The sequence below is a fragment of the Bemisia tabaci genome, chromosome 3 (assembly GCF_918797505.1).
Source record: "Bemisia tabaci chromosome 3, PGI_BMITA_v3".
NCBI classification, from domain to species: Eukaryota; Metazoa; Arthropoda; class Insecta; order Hemiptera; family Aleyrodidae; genus Bemisia; species Bemisia tabaci.
The window spans coordinates 20,055,774-20,080,423 of NC_092795.1; the positions used below are offsets into that span (position 1 = coordinate 20,055,774).

A 24,650-nucleotide genomic window follows, 5' to 3' on the forward strand; every position below is an offset into this window, starting at 1 on the left:
CATTTTTCAAACAATTTAACCTTCTTCATTCTGTTCAACAATACACACAATGTAATTGTTCGACCTTTACTACCGGAATAACGCACATGTTCTGCTAATTGACGCGATCGCAACGTAAATTCCTTTAGTCCGCGACCCGCGTGTTTCACTATGGAACGCCGTTAGTGTCAAAACCCTTTTCTTGCGCGCGCGGAATTTTTTCTGGCGCGCGGAAAGAAAAAACCCGTTTTCGATGAAAATCTCTGAATTTCCGGATTCCGCGCCGGTTTTCGATATATTTGCGCCGTTTGTGTCAAAACTATTTTTGTCGGCGCGCCGCTTCAAATCTGTTCCGCGCGCGGAATTTTCGATGTATCGATTCCTGCTCGCAGTTTGTGTCAAAACTATTTTTTTCGGCGCGACGCTCCAAATCTGTTCCGCGCGCAGAATTTTCGATATATCGATTCCTGCTCGCCGATCGTGTCAAAACTGTTTTTTCCGGCGCTGCACCAGAAAATAATTCCGCGCGCCACATTTTCGATATATCGATTTTTCTGCGCGCGGAGAATACAATCCCTTCTCTGAAACTTTCATATCCGGAAGAATTTCCCATGGGTATCTTGCCTCTGTTCTTGAGATGTCCATGATTGTCATTTTTACAAGATTCAATTGTGCACTTTTTTGCACAATCTATATTTAATTAAAAATGAGGTGGATTCACTAGTTTATTGCATTTGGTTTTTGCACTTTTTTTTAAGTAAAATTTCATCTGAAAATGGAAGGAAAATTAGCTAAGAAAATAAAGTAGGTACCAAAATTTTCTTCTAAGCACCTACTTTGATTCCTTGCTCTGCAGCCTAGAAGGCAACGAAAAATATGAGAAATGGGTCGTCGTTCAAAAAATTGGTTTTACAGTACTGACCAATGTTTAAATCGATCAATATTACAACATTTTTTATGAAAAAACCGAAACGGAAATTGCTCAATGTTTGGCAACAGCCAATGTCACTTGACTATCTTTAAAAGAACACCACCCTGATGATTCTTTCAAAATCATCATTTTTTATTGAGCCGAACAGTGACAAATCAATCACCAAAGTGTGAAACTATGTCGTTCGCAACGTTGCAGACTTCCTGTCTTACTTTATTTTTTCCCTGGGAAACTATTCAATATAATTTCTTGAAAACTTTCTTGATTTTTCCTCTTCATGAGCAGAATATTCTGTACAAATTTCAAGCTATTTCTCCCTGAAAAATTAAATGGAAGTGAAAATTTTGAAACTCTGCAATGGAGATACTTTGACCATCAATTTCTGCAAAGGGGCATTAATATATGTGCCATTAGTACCACATATTTCGAAACAACATATTTGTTGTTTCGAAAAAAGGAGCCAGAAATACTTGCTCCCCATGCAATATGTAGTCCAAACAGCCTTGCCAAATGAGCCTTTTGGAACAGTAAGAAGAGAATGAATAGGAGAGTGAGGATCAGACAAATGGGGTCGCTCTTGAGGGCCAGGGCCGGATTAAGGGGATGGCCACATGGGCCGCGGCCCATGGCGGCAGATTTAGGGGGCGGAAAATTTTGCAACTTTTTAATGTAGGTATCAAAAAAAGATAGAAAAAAATCGGATTCAGAAAATAAATTACAAACGAGAAAAGGCGACAAAATCTCTCATTTCTCGAGGGTAAAAGTACAGTAATTTCTAATTTTGTCGTATTACGGTGATACAAGAGACACCTCCTTTAATTAGTCGAGTTAAGAGAGAAACCAAACACGCAATTTAACCTGGAACGGAGCGGTGCGGCAGTCGGCATGAAACGCATAGCGCCTGCAAAACTGCATGAATACTTCACGTATTGCGTCAAACACAGTGCGTTCAGAAGCGGTCGGTGTGAAACGCACAGCGCCTATTTGACTGTAGGAATGCTTTACGCATTGCGTCAAACACAGTACGGTCAGTTTGTTCTTTCATAATTTTTTCTTTCATTTCTTATAAATGGAAGGCCTCGTTCACATAGAGAGCAGTTCACGGAACTTAACTTTCGCGCAAAGCTCCGTGAACTTTGGTTGGTAATGTTGACACGGCTTCGCAAAAAATGTGTCCCACATGAGTAAACGCGTCTTATGCACCCCTCCCCGCTGCACGTTCACTTGATGGTTTTTATTGATGTTTCAAAAGGAATGAGAAGGGGGCGGCAAAATACAGGCGGCCCATGGGCGGCAAGTAGGTGAATCCGGCCCTGTTGAGGGTAACGAGCAAGAGATCAGAGTTTATTATTTTGTGCCATTGGTTAGATATCTACCATAGAAAATTTCTATAAATGAGAATATTAGTACATACATTGAAAATTTTCTTTCATTATTTAACTTCTTTTTCCAAGCCGAATCCTGATATGCATTTAAATAGGGTCCTCGAACTCTCTGTTTTTTTCCTCTTCTACCGTCATTCAAATTTCCATGATTTTTTTTTTTTTTACTCTCGCTTCTGAACAATGTCGTCCCTACTTTGCCTTTAGACCTTTATGCTTTGAACTTGAAATCCAGTACATATACCGAGCGTTGAGGTATACCGAGGTAATTATAATTCGAATTCTGCGGCTTTACACATATGAAGCTATTCAAGGGTTCTGATTGGTCATAAGTCATTGAAACTCACCAATTACAACAGTGCTGATGTTGGAACTTTTGGGAGGAGCTTGTACGGTCGCCCGGTCCGTAAAGTGAGGTTATAAAATTAACTTGACAGTTATCGTATCCCTGAAAGTTTGAAAAGTTGTGATGTAAATAATGCTATATTTTCATACTCTGACCATGCTCCAGACTTTTTCGACTTGTAGATCTATCGGGTAACATTTAGAACATAATATCAAAGTATCACCCAGGTTCATCACTTTCTCATAATGTGTAAGTAAGTGTGACAAAATGAGAGAGTACTCAAAGTGATTTGCTGCAGAAAATGTTCCTGCTGACAAAACCATTCAAGCTCACAAATAGGACAGTATTTTCCAACTTCAGTTAGCCGCACACATCAAAATGTTTGAAGTCACTGACGTACAAAGTAAGTATTCATCTCTCATGCTGTATCTTCTCTGCTAATTACACATGATTACTCGCCCAAGTCGCATACTACGTTGATAAAATTAGGTTTTGCTGGGCTCATCCTGACTTATTCCTGTAAATCTAAGGTTTGTGATTCGTGTATCATCCAAAAACTATTTAAGTAAAGCAGCGCTCAACTTGTAATGATGCGTCCAGTCTGTAATCGTTAGTATCTACCAAGCCAGCTGGTATAGAGTTATCCTACAACTGTTTTAATGTATGCAGCCAAGCAATATAGTGATACGGTATATTTCCTCAGGTTTTAGTACAGGATGATAGAATTATTACCAAAAGAAATTATATTTGTCTGAGATAAGTGGAACTATTTTAATAGAGGTATGGTTGTTGAGTTGGAAAGAAATTGTCCTGCTCCGGTCAAGAATGTATTGTTCCCAGAAATTAACATTTTACATCAGCTCCATACTTAGTTTCAACTGGGTACAATGTGATTGTTTGATTAACTTTTTCTAATCAAATTGGGAAGATATTGATTTAATGCATTGTGATGATTCGATACAACCAACTAAGTAAGCACTATACTTATTACCTTGTACCTCTCACTGAGTTTTATAAGGACAGATTTCGTAGATAACATCCACAAAATTTCCAGACAAAATATTTCCTTAATTTTTGTCATGAAGACTAAACACAAGACTTTGTTTTAGTTTGTAACAGAGTCTTGCCGATTCTGTTTTCATTCTTTTCTCAGGAACTCAAAAGTTGTAGTATCTTGTTTTGATGGAGGCACTTCGTAATAGTATAATTTGTCTGTCTCTTGAGATTTACTTTAAAAATTGGAAAAAACTAATGTGATGTTCCATTTCAGAAATAGGAGTGGGTCTCGCTGCATTTGGCATAGGGTTTTTATTCTTTGGTGTTCTTCTAGTCTTCGACAAAGGACTCTTAGCCATCGGAAATGTAAGTATCTAATTTATATGTAGTGGTGTTGATTTTTAAATGGCTCTGATCATTTAATGGAAATTCTCTGATGCAGTTAATTATTTTTGTGTAACCCTTTTAGCTACCAACTGGCGACCTTAATGAGCGTTTTTAAATCCAAAATTAGTTATAATTTGCTTCAAATAATAATAATGAAAAAAATAAATAATTAATATAACTAAAAAATATGAATGAAGCGGCAGCTTTATATGCCTGACTTTTGACTGTAGAGAAGGAAGAATCAAAATCATATGCCAATCACTATGCTGTAAAATTTTTCATGCTTGTCATGGCATTAATAATGTCATGCAATAATGTCGCAATGCTATTATTATTATTTCAAATTTCTCTGTCCTGTTTCTTTTTTGGTATTCCTTGAGGGGCGTTCGAGTATTACGTAAGTAACACACTTATGGAGGGGGGGGTTGAGCCTGCGTTACGATGAGTTTCCAGGGGTGAAGGAGGGGTCATAAAATCGGAAAAATTGTGTTACGCATTACTTGAACAGCCCCCTAGTTGTAAATAACAAATACTTTTCCTTCACCCGCCCATAATTTTTTTTAATGTTCTGCTTCAATTCTGTTCACAGATACTATTTATATCCGGTTTAGCATGTGTTATTGGGTTTGGCAGAACCTTTAGATTCTTTTTTCAAAGGCACAAAGTGAAAGGTTCCGCTGCGTTTTTCGGTGGAATTTTCGTAGTCCTTTTTGGCTGGCCTTTTGTCGGCATGCTAATAGAAATGTATGGTTTTGTACTTTTATTTAGGTGAGTTTCAGTCCATTCATCACTGCTCTTGTTACCTAGCATACTTTTCCCGAATGTGCAGCCATGTGGTTGTGTTATGAAACAAAAAGAAAAAAAGAAAGAATAAAAGAACAAAGAAAAACATAGAATACCTATATTTACCTACATTAATGACAATTCTAATGTTGGAATCCTATTTCCTTAGAGCATTTTTCCAAGTGAGTGATGACTTTCATTCAGGGTCAGAATCAAGCAAAATTAGGCGAAACTGAAATCTTTGACAAAATATTGTCTATTCAGCCAGTTGGTCGAGTTTTGTTTAATAAAAAAGAAACCAAGTTTCATTTTCAAAACAAATAATGACTGAACAACTTATACGTAAATTTAAACCTAACAGTAATTTACTCTCACTTGCTAAAAAATATAACTCAACGCACTGTCTCATGACCCGTACGTCCACCGCAATCAGTTTGTGTACAAAATCTAAGTCCCTTATCAGTTTTTTGTATCAGAAATATAGACATCTGATTCGTTTACAGTGGTTTCAAATTAATAAAGATAAACGAAGTGATCCTAAGGTCCTCTCTCAAACCAATATTTTTCAGTCTCTGTTGCATTATTATTTGCCCGCCTGTTTTTTTTTTTTTTTTTTTTTTTTTTCTTCTCTCTGTGTGTGTCGAATAAAGGTTACAATTGTGCAAAAAAAAGGGCAAAGTTTGAAATCAATCGAATTTAGTTACACAAATGATCATTTCCCTGTTGTGTTCGGTCAGCCTAGAAGTGATTGCTCAGTTGAGGTTCTTAATGGAGTCATGTACTTGTTGGCAACACTTGCAATCCTTTTGTTAAGAAATTTGCAATTTAAATCATCAGAATGAATTTTCTCCACTCCTATTGTATGTATGTATTTATTTTTTTTCAGTGGATTTTTTCCTGTGGCTGTCAATTTTCTTCGGAGGATACCAGTTCTTGGCATGTTCCTCAATTTCCCAGGAATCAAAGGGGTAAATAACGATTCCATTCAATTTTAATTTGTTTAAGTCAAAGCATGATAATATTCCCTAAGGACCTTTCCTTTCCTGGACATTCCTTTTAAAATTATGAAACTTTGTTGAGAATGTTTATTATGTTTGTCTTTTCATGCTTGATTCGTTCAGCAAGTTTTAGGTATCTACTAATAAGAGAGACTTTTTCTCAACATAATTCTGTTTTAAAATCAGCAACTGCTGCATGATACCCCATTTGTGTATTTTGTATACATTTTTCTCTCACTCTTATTTCTTGCTGTAGTACTTAAACTTTCTATCAGTGCCAACGGTATCAGATTCTTTGTTAATGTAACAGCGTGTAATCAAGACATCTTTTAAAACTACTATCATTCATAAAACTGTCGGTATATGTATTGAAGATCTGAATTGATACATGTCTTCGCTTTCTAAGGGAATCGTTCAATTGTTAGGAGTCTTTATCACAAAGCCTGGGCCACAATGCAGTTTTCCTCTGATCCCATGAATCAGTAAAAGTGTGTTTGCAATTCAGCCTCCAATAATCAGCATATTTAGGGTGTAAGAACATAATAATTGAGCATTTTTTATGTTAAATACTTTTGTAGGCTCTGAAAGTTGGCAATGCCGACAATGTCTGCCTAAATTTTACATAATTAACAACTTCAATCATTGTACCCTGCTGAAGTTATCATCCGAAGAATCATACAGTTTTCTGCCTTTCCTGGGTGCCACGCGTCACATGCGCCTAATAATTGGTCTTTGATGCTTAGTTGGGGGAGCCTGGCTGTTGTGGCGCCTCAAAAAGTTGATTTACCCCATCGATTTTTTCAAACTTAAAATCGCAAAGCATCAATAGTAATCTCTACGCATCGGTCACGACCATGATGTGTTTGCAAAAAGTTCATTTGTTAAAAATTAAGCTTTTCGGAGGAGGTGGCTCCTAAGATTTAAGGGTGAGGGCAGTACGCTGAAACAATGATAAAAATATTTTGAATCAGAAAAAAAATTTTGCTTGTATTATGCAAACAGTCTCTCCTCTTGGATGCGATTTTTTTCAACAATTCTAATGTTGAATGATGACATTTATTACTTGGCTGCTGCCCGTGTGTATTACCAGCAAAGGTTAGGAAAGAGGAAAAATGCTTGGGGCTTTTGGATTGGAGTGAAAAGTAGTTGCATGCTAATGTTGACATCATCTGGGATAAGTATAGTGCAATTAATATCTTCAGTATTTTTTCTCTAGTTTCCTTTGTCCGTCCAACTGTAGCTCATTCAGTGTATAGTGAAATGTTTGGAAGACGAGTTAATTTTATGGGGTCTTTCAACCAGCAGAGATTGAGTCATAGAGTTTATAGATTGTAAAAACTGTTTGTTTGTATGTGTGTGAATTAAGCATTGCATGACTTTCAGCAGTGTCAGCTAATTAAGTCTTTACTAAGTTCTAAGTTGATTTTTATAGGAATTAATAGGAGGGGAGGGGGGGGGGGGGTAAGCGCCCAAATCAAAGGAAAGTAGGTATGTATTATGACCTAAAAAATAAAAAATCTAAGAATGAATGTAGTGCTCTTCATCATTTTGATGCTTTTAAACGTTTTAGGTGTCAAATTTTTTCTCAAGTAAGTATTAGCTAATACCAATGGTGGTGTCAGAAAAACACCACCTAGATTCTCAAGTTCCAATATTTCAGCTCATATTTTAGTGTTCCAAGAGAATGCCATGTCTAAAATTGTGCATGGATACTCTAGAGGATATATTTGAAAGTAAATCACACAAAATTTTGATGAAAAACGATGATTTGTTGCTTATTAAACAATTTAATAAGACAAGAAACCTACTATGTCGCAAACCAAAATATATGATTTCCCCGTTTTGTTTTTTTAATATACCCAGTATATTTGTTAGATATATAAAAAAGCCCAAGGTTCTCAATGTATGAGCCTCTCACTTCACCCTTTAAAAAGCTTTTCATCAAGGATGGTCTATCCAAGACCAATCCACTGCGGGCAATTAATGTGCATCTTTTCGATATCCACTCCTCTGCCCTGCCCTAACCTGACCGCAGTTAGTATCAAGTAGCTTTGGCCTCTCCCATCAGAAATACATTGGAATCAAACTTCAAAGTGCTGATGCACAGTATGGTCCCAAAACTCGACCACGGTAATGACAGACCTATTTGGGTCCATCAACCATCTTATTCTCGTACATTTTTTCATGAATAATTGTTTTTATCAACAGTAAAATCATTATCCCATCTGACTTACTGACGGTGAAATTAAAAATCCCTGTATCTGGTAGCTAGGTACCCAAATAACTTCTCTTTCTTTACTGGGAACAAAATAGCCTTCATTGTTGCACAATATTTTTAGCAAATATGTGTTTTTAGACAAAGATTTGTTTTAAAAGAGCGTGAAGTTGTTTCAATTTTTAGCCCTCAGCATGGCAAATTAGAGTGAATCAATGTCTGTATGGTGCATTTCGTTTGCATTTCATATTGACATTACTGTAGTATGTTTCAACATTTTTTGATTTTTGTATGCCAGAATGTTTGTAGAACTTGCCTTTGAGCAATGGCACTGATATTTTGTTTTGAATTTTTTTCGGCACTAATTGTAAGGCTCCTGTGGATAATTAAATATTTATTTTCATAAATTGAATGGAAAAACAATGAACGTTTAAGAACTGCCCCCTTAAAATCAACGTACCTAAAGTAATTTATCCTTTTTCTATTTTGTTTAGATGGTAGACAGGTTTGCTGGAGACTCAAGCCGAACAATGGTGTAATTAAGGTACCTAGATAAAATAAAAATTAGATTTATCATCTTGGAATTATTTTCAGTTTTTGCCAAGTAATCCGCAGTTTCTTTCCAATTTTACATGTACATTATCTATAATTTTGTTATATTTAATAAATAATGATTGTGAAAACTCTTTTGCATTTCTTATTAGGAAACGATTATCTGTCAGAGCTAATTGATCAAGGAACTACCCTCAGTTGAGATGCGATTGTGATGTTCAAAATCTCAATGCTTTCATTTTAAAAGAACACCAAGAAACCGTCCTGCATAGACAGTTTAGACATAGAGAGAGTCCATGCAAGGCTCTATATCAAGTTGGAACCAATGAAACAGATCTTAAGTTTAATTCATTGTTTGTACTTTAGCTCATTAAGACAGTCTAACTTTTCGTTGAACTTTTCTCTCGCTTTTGTCTGATGAAAAATTGGATTGTATGATAATTGAGAACAGGACGATCGGATGAAAAGTTGAACAGAAACTTTAATCTGATGCTGCCTTCAACTTTCTGTTCAACTTTCCATCCTATTTGCATAGCCAGTTGCTTTTGATCAGAATGACGAGCTGAATAACATATCCAAGCGTCATCGCGTTTGACTGGGGAGATTTCCCATAAGGAAGGTGCGGGGTTCTTTAATATAGGTTTGGAATAAAAATTTTCCAACCAACATAGCGGAAGGAACCAAAAGCTGACGGAAATACCTGACTGGCAATATCTGTTGTTACAACAGTGTCACACAGCAACAACTTTCCATTTAAAGCTTCGTCCGTTTTTATGGAATCAAAATAGTTAAGCTGTCTGAATTGGGCTTTATTGCCAGATGTCCCATTTTTAGTTCCCGATTAATATCTATTTTTTTACTCCAGCAGCACAGGAACTTAGAAAATAAATAAGACCACAGATTTCAATGAAAGAGGCCCAACCAGTTATTAGGAAGAGATGTGGAAAAAGGAGACAAGATAAGGTTATAAAAAAATTAATTTATTTTCTTAGCTTAGAGTATTAAAATAATTATTTCGGCACTTACTCAACAATAACAGGTACAAGTGAGAAGAAAAAAAATACAAAAAGGTAATAACTATTTCTTTGAACACAAATTACTTTAAAAAAAATTCGGCTTCCATCTACTTTAATTATAGATATATTTCGGTGGCTCCCTTGAAAACCATCATCAGCTGACTCAGTATGCGACTATGATAGCTAACAATGATGGCAAGGGCAGCCACCAAAACCAGTTCATTTGAAATTATGGTAGGTTAAAGCCAGTGTTCTCTAAAGTAATTTGTGCTCACATAAAACGGATTTTTGTGTTCTTGAAAAAGTTCAATCTAAAGCTAAATTTACCTATTTCTTGTTCATTGACCAAATATGGCTCTTTTTCCAAAAGGACAAATCATGAGAAAGTATTGCTGATTGAAGAGGGAAGATCAGAGACCAAGAAAAGCAGACGAATAAATCACACACTACCTAAAAAACTGTGGCGCGACTTGTGCGTCATTATCAAATGAAATTACAATACTTTAAAACTCTTTAAAACTAAGGGATACGTTTTAGTGAGGTAAAATGATAACATTAAAAACTCAAACCTTCAATAAGATTGAAGGAATGACTTTGAGACAGTTCAAAATTTATGTTGCCTTATTCCCCCCAACAACTCAAACTGTATTTATTCTCACCGATTTTAATAAAACAAAATAAAAAGGGGGCAGGTGTTGTAAAAGAACAAGAGGTCCAGAGGGAAAAGGGTGTGAAACTCAGTAAAAATTTCTAAAAGAAAGAATAGAATTTCAGTTAAAACCTAGCAAGACAAACTTCAGTTAATCACAACACGAAACTTACACTTTCATTCACAATAAAATCCATTACATTTGATCCATTTACAGTAAATCCATTAGAATTAAATACTTTACAACAACAACACCATTGCATAAAATAATATAATAATAGTAAAAACAAAGGGACAGTTTACACAACAAACACTCCTTCAGATGGAATCAAAGAGCGAATAATGATACACAGTACTAAAGTCAGTCTTATAGTTTTTTGGCTCGTTCGATGACCTCTCGAGAAACAATCAGTCTTTGAATTTGAGCGGTTCCTTCGTAGATTTGGTAAATCTTAGCATCTCGCATCAGTTTTTCGACAGGGTATTCACTGTTGAATCCATTGCCTCCAAATATCTGAAAAAAGGATTTCGAATTGCACAAAAATTAAAATGAAGATGAGATTTTTTTCAGAGGGTACCTAAAATCGCTTTTCCTTATTCCTTTATCCCTCCATTTTTGGATGGACAAAAATATGAACAAAACCTCATGGAAGGAAAAAAGTAAAAAAACAATATTCCCATTCTGTAAGTAGGTAATACAAAAAGATGTTTCTAGTTGAGAGAGAAGAAATAAAAAAAAAAAAGTTGCTGCAATTCAACTTGAATAACTGAATTATTTCATCAGGATTAATTTAAATTTAAGCCCTGCTTTTTTCAAGAGTGGCAAACAGAGAGTAGGATTTTACACTTTCTGGTCCAAAGTCGGATATATCCAACGTGGTAAAAAACCTGTTCAAATCCGAAAGTTTGAGCTTGTGTGCAGGTCTGACGCTAGTGTGTGGCAGCCTCTAGTGGACTCTGTTGGCCGATATTTGGTAACGTTGCGCGAACCTGCTACGGCGGCTGGGGCATGAAGGCCGCGGACCGGAAAGAATTAGAAGCTTAACAAGGTCAGGAGCCAGTTAGGAACATCAAATGAAACCAAAATGGAGATGTTGCATGTGTAAGGAATTTGCGATTTGACTAATGATTCTCATGTAAAAGTTCGCGAGAAACACGTTGGGGCCACTGGTTTTCTCTGAAATCAACTCCCAAGCTCAAAAAAAGCTCTCGAGTTGAAGCCAAAATGGAGGGGATATCCCACGCTGTCCTGAGAGTCCACCTCTACATCAAGACAAACTCTCCATGCAAAGATAGGGAGCAAATACATTAGAAGTGATGCCGTGTTTTCAGTTTTAGAGTCTCTAAATAAAGTGGCAGCCCTGTCAATGTATTTGCTCCCTATCTTTGCATGGAGAGTTTGTCTTGATGTAGAGGTGGACTCTCAGGACAGCGTGGGGTATCCCCTCCATTTTGTCTCAACTTGAGAGCTTTATTTGAGCTTGGGAGTTGATTTCAGAGAAAACCAGTGGCACCATCGTGTTTCTTGCAAACTTTTACACAAGTATCAACAGTCAAATTGCAAATTCCTCACACATGCAACATCTCCATTAAGCCAGCACTGAGTTCCTTGGTTCTCCATTTGTATTTCTTTTCTAAATTTTTCCTGACTTCTGGATCCATCATAAAAATCCCTGCCTTTCTTTCAATTATTAGAATTTTTCGGAACTGTTAGTACTCTGTTCTAGCGTGCAGTATCTCTATATTAAGCTTTTATAAGAAAAATTAGATGGACATACCTGGACAGCATCGGTGGCACATTTGTTTGCAACATCAGCAGCGAATGCTTTGGCGATGGAGGCATAATATGAATTTCTTTTTCCTAAATCAGCTTCAGTAGCAGATTTCATCCATGTTAAACGGGCAGCTTCAATACCAATAGCCATATCAGCTAGAATAAAGGCTACAGCCTGAAAAAATAAAATGAAAAAATGTGAGTTTTCTATTCTAAGCTAGCACTTACATAAAAGATACCTAGCCAAGGGGATGATTAGGGAGCATTTCAAGGTAAGTACCTTTTGTATTTTTACTTAAATTTAGAGGAGAAAACACATGGGACACTTCTCTTTTCACCCAATTTTTTAAAGAAGTTAGGATTTTGCCAACTGTGTTCGAGATCCTTGAAAATTAGTCAATAAGCTGATTATTTAAGAAATCATGCGTCAAATAAAATTTAGATATATTGTCTCAAGAGGAGGTATTCTGAAAATTTATAGACCACATGTCCATAGAAGAATATGAATGGGTAAATACTTTTAGCTGAAATTTTGTAAATTTTCACAAATATAAAGCTGCATTCTTTCAGAAAACAAAATGATACTAAAAAAAGTTACATACCTGATGCATTGCAATTGGTACACCAAACGTCTTCCTTTCTAGGGCATATTTTGAGGCTTCATCCAAGCATCTCTGAGCTAGTCCTGTGGCACCTGATGCAACCTAAGGCAGGAAAATAAAAATAATTATACACTTATGAATTTTTCTAGGCACCCCCCACACATCCTTCACAGTTATTCAGTAGGATTCGTCCTCTGAGCTCCCTTTACTGAGACAAAGGAAATCAACACAAATTATTCTTTAGTACTCAGCAAAATTCTTTTTCCTCCGCCATATGCCCGAGTTAAAGACTTTTCAGATTTCATAATATTCCTCATGGTGAAGGAAGAACCCAGTTAACTAAAGATTTAAGAAACTAAGTTATTTTCTTGGCATTTATTTAATCTTATTACAAAATAATCACTCAAAGAAGCTCAAAGCTTCGTCTATCCGAATATTTCAGACACCATTCTCAGCCAGGCCAGACCAAAGACATGAAGAAATTGAAATAATTTCAAACTTCGATTGCTGGCTGTAAACTAGAATACGAACAGTGGAGCCCTTTGACAGACACTTTGCAGAAATTCAGTAAAATTTCAAGAGGTAGCGCTCCCTTAGTAGCTCCACTGATATTGAGGACTCGCTGAATTACACGAAGAACCACTGAGATCAGAAATTAGGAAGGGGAAAAATTCTTACTGGAGGTCTTGTTTTGTCAAAGGCTCCCATGGCAATTTTGAAACCAGCACCTTCACCGATGAGAACATTTTCTTTTGGCACTCTGACATCTTCAAATGTAATACCTCTGGTGTCAGAAGCTCTTTGGCCCATGTTGATTTCCTGTAACAAAAAAGTGGTGTCTTTGTGATGAAAAGAGACAAAGACGCACAATCCTAACTTTGAGTATGAGCTCAGGCCAGGCCCTCTATTCAGTTAGTCTTGAATCCGATACAAATTTTTCAATAACCATGGAATCGACAAAAGAGAAAGGAAATAGAATTGAGCAGGAAAAATCATGAAAATAATATCAAATTTGGGAGAGAACCCTCAGAACACTGGGAATTTTAGCATTTAACAATAATGGAAGATGAAAGTTTTACATTTTGCCAGCCCGAATGATTTTTAAATTGAATTCTGTCAATTATAATCCCATGCAAACAGAGCAAATTTAGGCTCAGGCGAGATTAGCCCTAAACTGATGCGGGTGTGAGAGTGGCCCAGGGACCTGGCACCCAAGTCGAGGGCGCTGACAAAAACCCATACGTCACGGGACTGGGCAGCGGTGGAGCACCCCCCAGCGAGAGGGCAGAGGGGTAGTATCCCTTCTGCGCATGCGCAGGGCGAGGCTTGACCGGTTCCGAGTCAAGTGGAGGGGGTAGCCAGAGCCGGAGACCTAGGGAGCTCCTCGGAGCTGGGCCCTGGGATTATTCTTGGAGAGACTGGCGATCGAGCGGCACTTGTCCGCTCCTCATCCCATCGACCCGGATTCAACCAGCGCTTGATTATTGTGTGCCCTTGTAGCAATCAGCATTAGACATTGCATCTCATATCACTTTTGGTTCTCTTCTTGTCTACGCCTCTTCCCGTCCATCCCCTCTGTGTCTGCACTGCCGTTGCGACGAGTGTCAGCTCTGCACTTGCGACGCCCTGCGTCTGCATTGCTCTAGCGACGCCATTGTCTGCACAGCAGTCGCGATGCGTGTCTGCACTTGCTCTTGCGACGCCCTGCGTCTGCACTAGCACTTGCGACGCTCTACCCCCCCTGAGCTACGCCATCTCACATGGTGGAGGCATCAGCCATTTCGTACTTCTTGTAGATAATTTTGTGTACACACGCACCCCCCCCCCTCCCCAAGTTTTTACATAGTTTAGCTCCGTTTACTATTGTGTCCCCCCCCCCACAAGTTTTTACATACATTAGTATTTACATAGATTAGTTTAGTTTTAGCTTACTTTAATTTTAGTCAAGTTTTTGGGTTGTGTGGGATGATGGAATTTGAGTGATGAATCAGAGAAAGAACGAGAGAGAGAGGCCAGGAGTCAAAATTTTTGCTGCGCAAAAATTTTCAGTCAAGCGGGAGGAATGTGAGAGTGGCCCAGGGACCTGGCACCCAAGTCGAGGGCGCTGACAAAAACCCATACGTCACGGGACTGGGCAGCGGTGGAGCACCCCCCAGCGAGAGGGCAGAGGGGTAGTATCCCTTCTGCGCATGCGCAGGGCGAGGCTTGACCGGTTCCGAGTCAAGTGGAGGGGGTAGCCAGAGCCGGAGACCTAGGGAGCTCCTCGGAGCTGGGCCCTGGGATTATTCTTGGAGAGACTGGCGATCGAGCGGCACTTGTCCGCTCCTCATCCCATCGACCCGGATTCAACCAGCGCTTGATTATTGTGTGCCCTTGTAGCAATCAGCATTAGACATTGCATCTCATATCACTTTTGGTTCTCTTCTTGTCTACGCCTCTTCCCGTCCATCCCCTCTGTGTCTGCACTGCCGTTGCGACGAGTGTCAGCTCTGCACTTGCGACGCCCTGCGTCTGCATTGCTCTAGCGACGCCATTGTCTGCACAGCAGTCGCAATGCGTGTCTGCACTTGCTCTTGCGACGCCCTGCGTCTGCACTAGCACTTGCGACGCTCTACCCCCCCTGAGCTACGCCATCTCACACGGGCAATTACATTTTGTCATGCTTTCACAAGTTAATGACTGAAGTGCTTTGGGTGAAAAAACTGTGGGACAAGCTGACTGTAAAGCATCAACATCTGAAGTCATCACCAATGTGTTGAAAGTTAGCAAAATCAAGAGAGAAAGTCCCAAAAAGATCAGTGTAAAGGGCACTGTGATTGAAATTTACCAAAAGCCAAAAGAAGGTCTATGGGCTGTTAATTTGCTACAATATACATTTAAAAATTAAGGGAGTAAACTTTAACTTCACTAAAGTACTTTGACTATCATTTTTAAAAAGTCTTGAAATTTTCATCTAGCACTCCGATATAAAGAAAAAATTAGGTACAGCACAATCAATTACTTTAGAAATTAATACATTTACCTTACGACCTGGGGTTAATCCAGGTGTGTCTCTATCGACTATAAATCCTGTGAAAGCCTTGCCAGGAGGACATTTGGGATCCAGGTTTGTGCGAGCAAGAACGAAATACCTGCGCAAAATAACAATATCGTGTAAATAAGAGCCCAGAAATGTTTGTTTGAAATTAAAAGTTATTATCAATTAATGAGCGCTTGTCAGGATTCTGCCATATTTTTTTAACACTTTTTATAAATTTCTCTGTTAGTTCATAAGAATGGCTGTATCCATTACTTTTTCTTCAAAATTTCATTTTTCTTTTATTATCAACCAACTATCTTATTTCATTAACCCTTATTTTAATTACCAGACTTGGAGCTGATAGCTACATAGATTATAACCAGCCAATCACGAGTGGTCTTGCTGTCTCACCATCCGTGATGTCAGAAGGCTATATATGAGCATGTGCTTCATATTTTTCAAGGTCTTTCTCCATCTCTCCATCTCACCCGACTTATGTCTCTTGCGCTTGGGTCTTCTTCCAATCTTGTAGACCCATAACTTGCGTTATTCACATTTTTGATCTCTTCTCTAGTTCTAGACCTACAACTTGTGTCATTCATTTCCAACCATACATCCATTTTTAAATTCCACGTGAACTTCTCAAATGAAACCATACAATAAAAAAAAGTTAGTTAATCGTTTGATTACTTTGGGTAGTTCTATCTTACTCCTCTGCCTGTGCAAACCTGGTTGGCAGTGACTGAGAAAAACTGGCCGCAGATGCGGGAAACTTGAAAAAGCGTGTTACAAACTGAACAGATTGCACGCTAAGGAATGGATTCCAGACTTTTCTGATGCGCCCAACATGATTTCGAGCGAAATTACCCTTGAAAAGTTTATTCACTTGGCTGCATCTCTTATGTGCAACAGGCTTTCAGTATTCAAAACTGCATCCTAAGACTTTTATCTTTAAATTCCTGCAAAATATTTTTTATACAGGAGGGGATGTGACTAAAGCACAGGATTAGCCCTTGTGGGCTATTTGAAAGGGTAAAAAAAAAAAACAAAAAAACAAAAAAAAAAACAGATATTGCAGAGAAAAACATGGATGTTGCAGTTCTTCATGAGAAAGAGATATTCAAACATAAACATTCGAAGCTTACCAGTTGGCGACTCCTCCATTTGTGATCCACATTTTTTGACCATTAATTACATATTCATCTCCTTTTTTTTCTGCTTTTGTTTTCACACCACTAACATCAGATCCAGCACCAGGCTCGGTGACGCAATAAGCCTAAAGGGACAAGAGATAAAAATACTAGAGATTTAAAAAGGAATTGACATCAGATATAACGACTAACCCTTCAAACAACTGTATTTGAGATTAAGAATGAGTCAGTAAGGAGAGTCTTTTAACTAGGTCAGACCCTCTTCAGTTGGATTTTTTTGATGACTAGCAGTTCAATATTAGGAGTACATTGATAGTCTTTGGAATATGAGCAAAATATCAAGATGGTTATGGGAAAAAAGTGATGGTTATGAAAGATGAATAATAATAGAGTAATCAAAATTTGAAAGAAGAACAATTTTTTCACTTTTTTTTTTAAGGCCTTGCAGGGTTTATAAAGCTACCCCAGAGATTTTCAAATCAAATTAAGTAAAATTATGAAATTAAACACACCTCCAGTGAGCAGGAAACAAATTAGTGAATCAAATTCTTACCGCTAATAAAGGCTCATCAATCAATCTTCCCAGGTACTTCTTCTGTTGTTCTTTGTTTCCGGCAAGGATGACAGGCATTTGCTGGGGAAAGAAAAATAAAAGAAACATCAATCTCTGGATACACATTTTCTTTCCTCTTGTTTTTATGAAATTTAAATATCCAAAATAATTTTGAAACTTCACGAGCTGTGTGCAGGCAGGCAATCCCCATCCTACATTTATAGTTTCAAAAACCTGTATATAACCCACATGAAAGTGTCTCATGGACCATTTTTCGGAATTTTCATAAATGCAGTTTCTATAATAGCTAATTTTGAGATGGTTCAGAGGCACCTACTTTTTTAAATTCATCTCCTAGAGTACTGAGTGAGTAGAGCTCTTAGTATTTTTTTTAAGTTTGTTTTTTCACTCCAAATGACAAATGTCGAAATTTCACGATCAATATGTAAAAAGAACACTTTTTAAAGATCATTTCTCACCAACCTAGGTCTCACATCATTAATGAAAGAAAAGGAAAAGAGATCATTGATGACTAGTAGAAGCAAGCATAATATGCAGTTAATTTAAAAAGCGTGCAGTCGTAAAAAATGAGGGCTTACTTACTCCAAGACCAGTTGCTTCGAGCGCCGTACCGATTCCTGTGCACCCATAAGACAGTTCTTCTGCTACAAGGCATCCATCAAAAGTTCCCAAATTCATACCACCTACATAAAAGGTGACAAATTAAAAGTTAAAGTAGGCTCAAAAAAATCACTCACCCCTAAATTTGTTGATCCAATACATGATCTAATACCGGCACAACCATAAGAAAAAATTTCAGAAAGCATGCATCCGTCAAACGTGTTCATGTTCAATCCACCTGAGAGTGCAAGAACCAGTAGCAAAACCAGGAGGCATCATTAAAGAAAAGAGTTAGGAAATTAATATTCTCTTTTATATATTAGATATATATTTTCTAGTATTATTTTCTATGTAATATTCTTTCTAATAATTATTATAGTTCATTTATCCTCAATACACTCTCACTCCACAGAAAGCAACAAAGTTGCTAGAGTATGGTGGTGTTCATAAATAACTTTCAGCTTCATAGGCTGGGTGGAGGTTTAGTGTCGTTTAGTGTTTACAGAGGAAGAAGGCGCTAAGCAAATCATTACTCAGCAATTTTGAGTGTATTCTTGAGTTTACAAGGTATATGTATTCCATCCAATATCTCCAGCAATTTTGATAAGTGGACGCTAGGAAAAGGAGGGTTTCACAAAAAAGTGTGACTCTTTGGTTGTATTATTAACTGTAATACTTTAACTTTAGCGCATAGGGTTTTTGATGGTATGGAAAACCAGGAAAGTCACGGAATTTGCGGAACCTGGAATAATCAGGGAATTTTGAAAGAGCACGGACAACTTCCACAAGCCTTTTCCCATATTTTGAATCTGCATAAGTGGAAATTTCATCCAAAGTTCATTGAAAGTCAGCTTGATTAAAGGAGGAGAAATCTGAGAGGAAATTGTGTTCAAAGGCTGGGCACAGTCAGAGAATTGTTAAAGATAGTTGAGGAAGTTTGAGAATTCAGAGATTTTGGACTTGAGAAAAAGCAAAAAAGTTGGAGAATTGGAAAATGAAGAAACTATGTGAGCGCTACCAACTCATTAAAAAAGAGCTTCAATCTATTCAGTGATAATGCAGTTTTTTTATATTTGTTTGAGGGGGTGGGAGGGGCTGTCAGAGAGTTGTGGATCGTTACAGTAATGGACTGTCAAAATACAGACGTTAGCATTTCAAGATTAATTTAGGAATGGGCCAAAAGTTCAATACCCAGTTGCTGCGCGGCTAAAATTTACCTTCTTTCAAGTGATTACTGAGTGAAAATTCTTTCCACGTGATTTTTAATCACAGGTATGTCTTCCATTTGACGGAGGGGGAAGAGCTCAGAAAACTTGAGATTTCACTATGTTATCAAAGTCTCTTTTTATTTGTTTACTCTCTTGCCTCTCTGCATCCTGTTATCTTTCCTCTCTTTCTTTCATCTCCTATATTTGCTCATGTTTTTTTTTCCCTTTTTTATTTACTCCCTGTAGCCATCACTTTCAAATTTAATCAATTTAATATTCCAGACATATGTTGTGACTTTAAATGGAGGAGATTTCTCAACAATGTGTGCCTCCTTGAACTTCCATTTGAACCTAAAAAGAGGGAGATACAAATTTCTTTTATCTCAGCAGATTTTTTTTTGTTGGTCTCAACCTTTTGGTCTCTGCGGATCAAGATTTTAAAGGAAATTCTTGTACTTACAAAAATAACAACTGGAAGAGATTTTTTTTTTTTTACTTTAGTTGGGAGAAGATAATTTTTTTATAAAAAAAACCTGGATGATTATTAAGAGTCTCAAGCATTCTAGAAAGTTAATAAGCCACTTCGAAATTTGACGTCCAGATAATACCTTTCTTTGATTGCAGATTCTCATACAACCATAGGCGCAGAGCCATAATTTTGCAAGATTTTAACATATAGCTTAAATAAAATCTTCTTAATTTTCTACACAGACATTTTGTAAGATTAAGCTCCATATTCAACATACTAACCGCAATGTGCTGGAATGTGGCCGTTGATTAAACCCACTTCATGAGCTTTCTTCACGATTTCCCAAGGGAATTTTCCAGTTTTATCATGCTCGGCGGCTACCGGAATGATTTCTTCCCGTGTGAACTTCCTTGCAAGTTCTTGCATCTCCTTTTGCATTTCATTCAATTCTGAAAAAACGCACAAGATCCAAACACATGTTCAGAAAAAAAGAGGTACATTTTTTATCTGAGCATTTCTGAAATCACGACATTATCAGGAATCTGGAGGTTGTGGAGAGAGCCAACAAATTTAAGAAACCTGGCTACAATTTTTGCACTCTTTCATTGAGATTCTCATCATAATTTGAAAAACTAGCATCATTAGCACTAAAGAAATAAGAGACAGAGAGGCTCAGTTGCATTTCACGGGGGGTTTTTATTTTTTTGGTTTTTGTGCTTCAAAGCAGAGAGAAAATCAATTTACAATAATTACTGTCCCTGCCTAGGCAGAAGGCAAGCAGCTAAAGATCCCTTTCTTCACAAGTTGTAAGCGACCAATAAAGGCAGGAACCAAAAGTTGGCAATATTTGTACATCTTACATGCTACCTGTTAGCCTTGAAAATATAGATTGTGTCTAACAGAGGGTCAAACATCATTGTTACCGGTTTGCATTATAATATTCCAAAAAACAGCAGCTGATAAGTAATGGCTCTCCATTGAGCACTAGTACTTTTAACTTTATGAGTTTCTTTTTGAAGCTGTAAAATTTACTGTTAGGGAATACCTACTGTTATATGCACAATGCAGATGTGTTATTGTGTCTGTACATAAATATCTTTAGTATAGAGTGGAATCGATAAGAGAATCATAGTAAGACAAGAGAAAATATTACATCCATAATATCAAATCAAACCTGTCTTTTACTACTATGGGCTCATGGAACCATGGCTAGTTCCACAATTTTCCAAGATTTCAAAGGGTCCTTAGTGGTCTTCATAAACTGCCTTGGTGACGTTCTATCGCAGCTCATGCTTAAGCAAAATAAGAGGTTTTCGATAACTCACCAAAAGTGACACCGCCCAATCCATGATGAGATTCAGCTGCTTCTGCTTCCGCTGAAATTGAGAGTCTACGAAGACCAGTAGTGATTCCAGCTCGGGCAGCTTTGTCCAAGATCTTGAAAAAAATGAAAAATAATTATCATTGGGAAGACTATTGATTATCTTCTATGACTGGTCAAAAACATTTGAATGACAAAATGAGGGGGAATGAAAAAACGTGTGAAGCAAGAAAAATTAAACATTGAGTACAGTTTACTGTTGTTTTATCAAAAGAATTTGGCTTTATTGCTTAGGGAAATACAGAGCTACTAAGAATTGACACTCACATGATGCCAGCTATACTTCATTCAATGAAAAAATTATCATGATGAAAACTAATAAACATTTACCCTTGAAATGTTTAGATAAGTACAATGCAATAAGATGCAAATGAATTTATTGAAATTTCATGGAAAGAACATTTACAAATTTTCTTTCAGGAAAATTCCCAATTAATGGGAGGAATGTTGGCAGCATTCTAATGTTCAATGCGTTTTTCCTTAGCACAGCAGTATGCAAGAATGGAATTCAAATTCATTTATTGAGAAATTATGCATGATTATAGGTAGACGTGAAAAAATTGGCTTTCAAAATAGCGAGTGGACTTTGCTTGTAATATCTCTGATCTTGTGTAATGCTCCAAGATTCTATATTCACTGCATCACATTTCCTTCATCAACGCTGCCTTTCTGAGGAAAAACGCCCAACGAACATTCGAATGTTGTCAAATTTCTCTGGATAAAAAATGTATTTGGTAAGAAAGTTATGTATATTTTTCCCTGAAATGTACAGATATTTCTGACTAAATTGGGAGCATAATTGTTCCAGAATGTGGAAGAAAAACATTACAACTTTGCAGATAAAAGTTGTATTTCATCAAAAAAAATTTGGCAACTACTGAAGACACATTCAGCGTTTTTCCTCGACACCGCAGAACAGTTATCTTGATTCATTTAATTGATCTGAAACATGGTTTGTGCCCTCTTAAATAATTTCGAGAATTGCCTCATTTTCATCACTGAAAAAACATGATGATCATGTAAGAGATCACAATGTGGACTTGAGCTATTTTCACAGATTGGGGAAATTTGACTCATGCAGTGCCTATCAATTTAGAGATAAAACATATTGGAGGTAACTACTGATAAAAAGAATCTATGTTGAAATATGTAAACATTCTCAGTACATCTATTTGCTCACACAAGATAAAACCTTAAGATGTAGAATAGTGAGAGATGTTATTTTCCACGGCATTTAAGTCAAAACTATGATTTTGATTTGGCATTTTTTAGGGGTATGGAAAGTGTTCCATTACAAACCTGCCCGGGACGTGAAAATGTGGAAAAGCTCTATAAAAAGTAGAAGTAGGGAAAATGTTAAGGGGTCAAGAGTCAGAACAAAGTACAGTATGACTGATTCAACATATTTAGCCCACCTGCTGGCAGTCACTTAATTGAGAAGTTGCAATGAGATATAAGCGGATTATTAAACAGAATATAAAAGAAAACAAGGTATCATTCCTTGCTGAAACTAAATGAATGAATCAATGTAACAGATGTACCGTCTCTTTCTGAACGATGGTCAGCTATAGGATGTTCACTGCGATTCAGACAGATAAGGATGACAGATTTAAGGTATTAACAGATTCCCTAGATATAAATAGGTATGCAGACACATTTTGACACCATTCTTTCGTCCACATTCATGACACTGAATGGTACAATTCAAGAGAGCTACTTACAATTCTCTCCACATTAACTTTCACACTTAATACAGAACTTCGATAAACTGTTTGGATAAGAAACCACTGTTCAGCATGCCCACATTATCATAAGTTTCAAACACTAGGATGGGATAAATTTTCTAAGCAAAGCAAAAACATAATAAAATTTTGATTTCAGCGCCAGGAATGTCAAAGCGATTGGGTTTGGACCAACATAATAATTTTTGGATGAAACTTGAAAGTTAGATAATAACCTCCAATGGAATTCAGACAGAGCAGTCAATATTTTTAATCGCCATCAGCTAGATGTATGTAATTTGTATGCAAATTGGGTTACGGAATTATGGTGCGCACTTAACCGCATGACCAGGGCAGAGAAAAACTGGTTTGCAAGGCGCTAGAGGTTTAAAGGAGTTTGGGTAAGTAGATTAATTGTGTTTACTACAAAGCGGTATCTTATTTGTGTTAGGAAATTAGAATATGTTAAACAAAATGTGTTCAAGTCCCAAAGCGAATTGGTGAAAGAAGTTCAAATGGAAATGATTGATCATCTGTAAGCGTTGATCCAAGAACAGAGAGAAATGCTTCTGAGAGAAGTGTGTGTTAAGTGTGCAGTCTTTCAGTATGTCAAAATGATGTGCGAAATTTAAAATAATAGTGTTTCAATTTGATATTCGTGATAGTTTCTTAATCCAAGGCCATTTCAATACACCCAAATTAGGCAACTAAAATGCAGTTCTTCACAGATAAATTTAGCATAAACCAAAAATTAGGTAGTGAGAAAAGTTTAGAATAAATTCGTACCTGTTTCAGAGACATATCTGCAGATTTTCCACAATTTGATGAGAATTAAAAGTTAAATTCCGGAAAGCACTCCTCCTGCTACGTGCACGAAAATGCTTCTAGAACTCTAGGACACTTGGACTTGGACAGTTGGGAAATACCTCCGCGGTGTAATATCTCACTTTACCAGCCCACTGATCAGTGGTCAGGCAAGCTGGAGTTGAGTACTAATCACTTCGTTGCGACAGATATTGGAAAGTAGGTGAATATCCACTGCACTAGGGAAGATTCCGAAACCTGAAGAAAAGAATCCAAACATTGACCTTCGAGCGAATTGATAACGATGTATACGGAAGTGGCGGGGCGCTTTTGTACACAAACATTACGTCACAAACACTCTGGCAGCTGGTCAGTAATTTGTGACGTCACGCAACTGCGAAGTATCGCAAATGTATGTGAGTGTAACATAAGTTAGAGAAAATTCACGTAGTCGTTACAATATGTAACCATATTGTGTAAGAGACTACTTACAATTATTTTTAAGTGCTACATTGTTTGCCCATTATTATTCTGTTCAACATGTAGTGGCTCGTTGGAGGGTTGCATACATGAGATTTTGAAGGCGATTTTTCCACGTCAGAAAATGATAATAGCCCGCCGGACAGTGCCGACGTTTGTAAGCTATAGGAATCGAAAAACTTGTTCACTCATCAAAGTTTTCATGTACGCCAGACACATTTAAGATGTCCATCCTCATCTCATACAAAAAAATAAAATTCTCTGTTCGATACGTCAATTTAAATCTCCTGCCGTAAGCGCGTAGCTGAAAAAATTTGGAGGGGAGGGGGGAGTGGTACCAGCCTCCCCCTCCCCCCGGAAGGAAGGAGGGCAAGCGCAAGCCCCCCTGGAAACCTCTCATAGCTACGCTCTGCTCACATAAAAAAAAAAAAAAAAAAAAAAAAAAAAAAAAAAAAAAAAACGAAAGTCTACTGTAGACAAGTTGATCACAAAACTAATTTCACTATTGTTTACTATGGACGGATTTTTTTTGTGTGCTTAGCTTTTTTCTTGTCAAGATTATAAGCCCTGGGAATTATAGAAAATGTTAACAATTTTGTCGGACAAAATACCAATATTTTGCCAATTCGAAAA

General features: G+C 37.2%; 2 protein-coding genes across 2 annotated transcripts; one reads left to right on the plus strand and one right to left on the minus strand.

Annotated features, from left to right (window-relative positions):
* The first annotated feature begins 2,685 nt into the window (after nucleotides 1-2,685).
* Nucleotides 2,686-8,700, plus strand: LOC109035065 (vesicle transport protein GOT1B). The gene is made up of 5 exons (XM_019048541.2): nucleotides 2,686-3,041; nucleotides 3,909-4,000; nucleotides 4,611-4,789; nucleotides 5,691-5,772; nucleotides 8,512-8,700. The coding sequence occupies exons 1-5, from the start codon at nucleotides 3,017-3,019 to the stop codon at nucleotides 8,554-8,556; spliced, it is 423 nt and encodes a 140-aa protein (XP_018904086.1). The 5' UTR covers nucleotides 2,686-3,016; the 3' UTR covers nucleotides 8,557-8,700.
* Nucleotides 8,701-9,528: 828 nt separating this feature from the next.
* Mcad (Medium-chain acyl-CoA dehydrogenase) lies at nucleotides 9,529-23,863 on the minus strand. The gene is made up of 11 exons (XM_019048539.2): nucleotides 23,520-23,863; nucleotides 20,957-21,068; nucleotides 19,913-20,080; nucleotides 17,937-18,037; nucleotides 17,334-17,414; nucleotides 16,775-16,905; nucleotides 15,633-15,741; nucleotides 13,289-13,429; nucleotides 12,611-12,712; nucleotides 12,013-12,183; nucleotides 9,529-10,748 (listed from the first exon to the last, which is right to left on the minus strand). The coding sequence occupies exons 1-11, from the start codon at nucleotides 23,532-23,534 to the stop codon at nucleotides 10,602-10,604; spliced, it is 1,278 nt and encodes a 425-aa protein (XP_018904084.2). The 5' UTR covers nucleotides 23,535-23,863; the 3' UTR covers nucleotides 9,529-10,601.
* Nucleotides 23,864-24,650: the final 787 nt, after the last annotated feature.

Bases quoted from the DNA above. Each gene is read 5' to 3' on its own strand.
- LOC109035065 (XM_019048541.2), top strand. From the start codon at position 3,017: ATGTTTGAAGTCACTGACGTACAAA. The intron at 3,042-3,908 runs GTAAGTATTCAT...GTTCCATTTCAG, and splicing joins TGAAGTCACTGACGTACAAA to AAATAGGAGTGGGTCTCGCT. The intron at 5,773-8,511 runs GTAAATAACGAT...TATTTTGTTTAG, and splicing joins ATTTCCCAGGAATCAAAGGG to ATGGTAGACAGGTTTGCTGG.
- Mcad (XM_019048539.2), bottom strand. The intron at 17,415-17,936 runs GTAAGTAAGCCC...TTCTTTCCCCAG, and splicing joins TCGAAGCAACTGGTCTTGGA to CAAATGCCTGTCATCCTTGC. The intron at 12,713-13,288 runs GTAAGAATTTTT...TTCCTGCCTTAG, and splicing joins TTGACAAAACAAGACCTCCA to GTTGCATCAGGTGCCACAGG.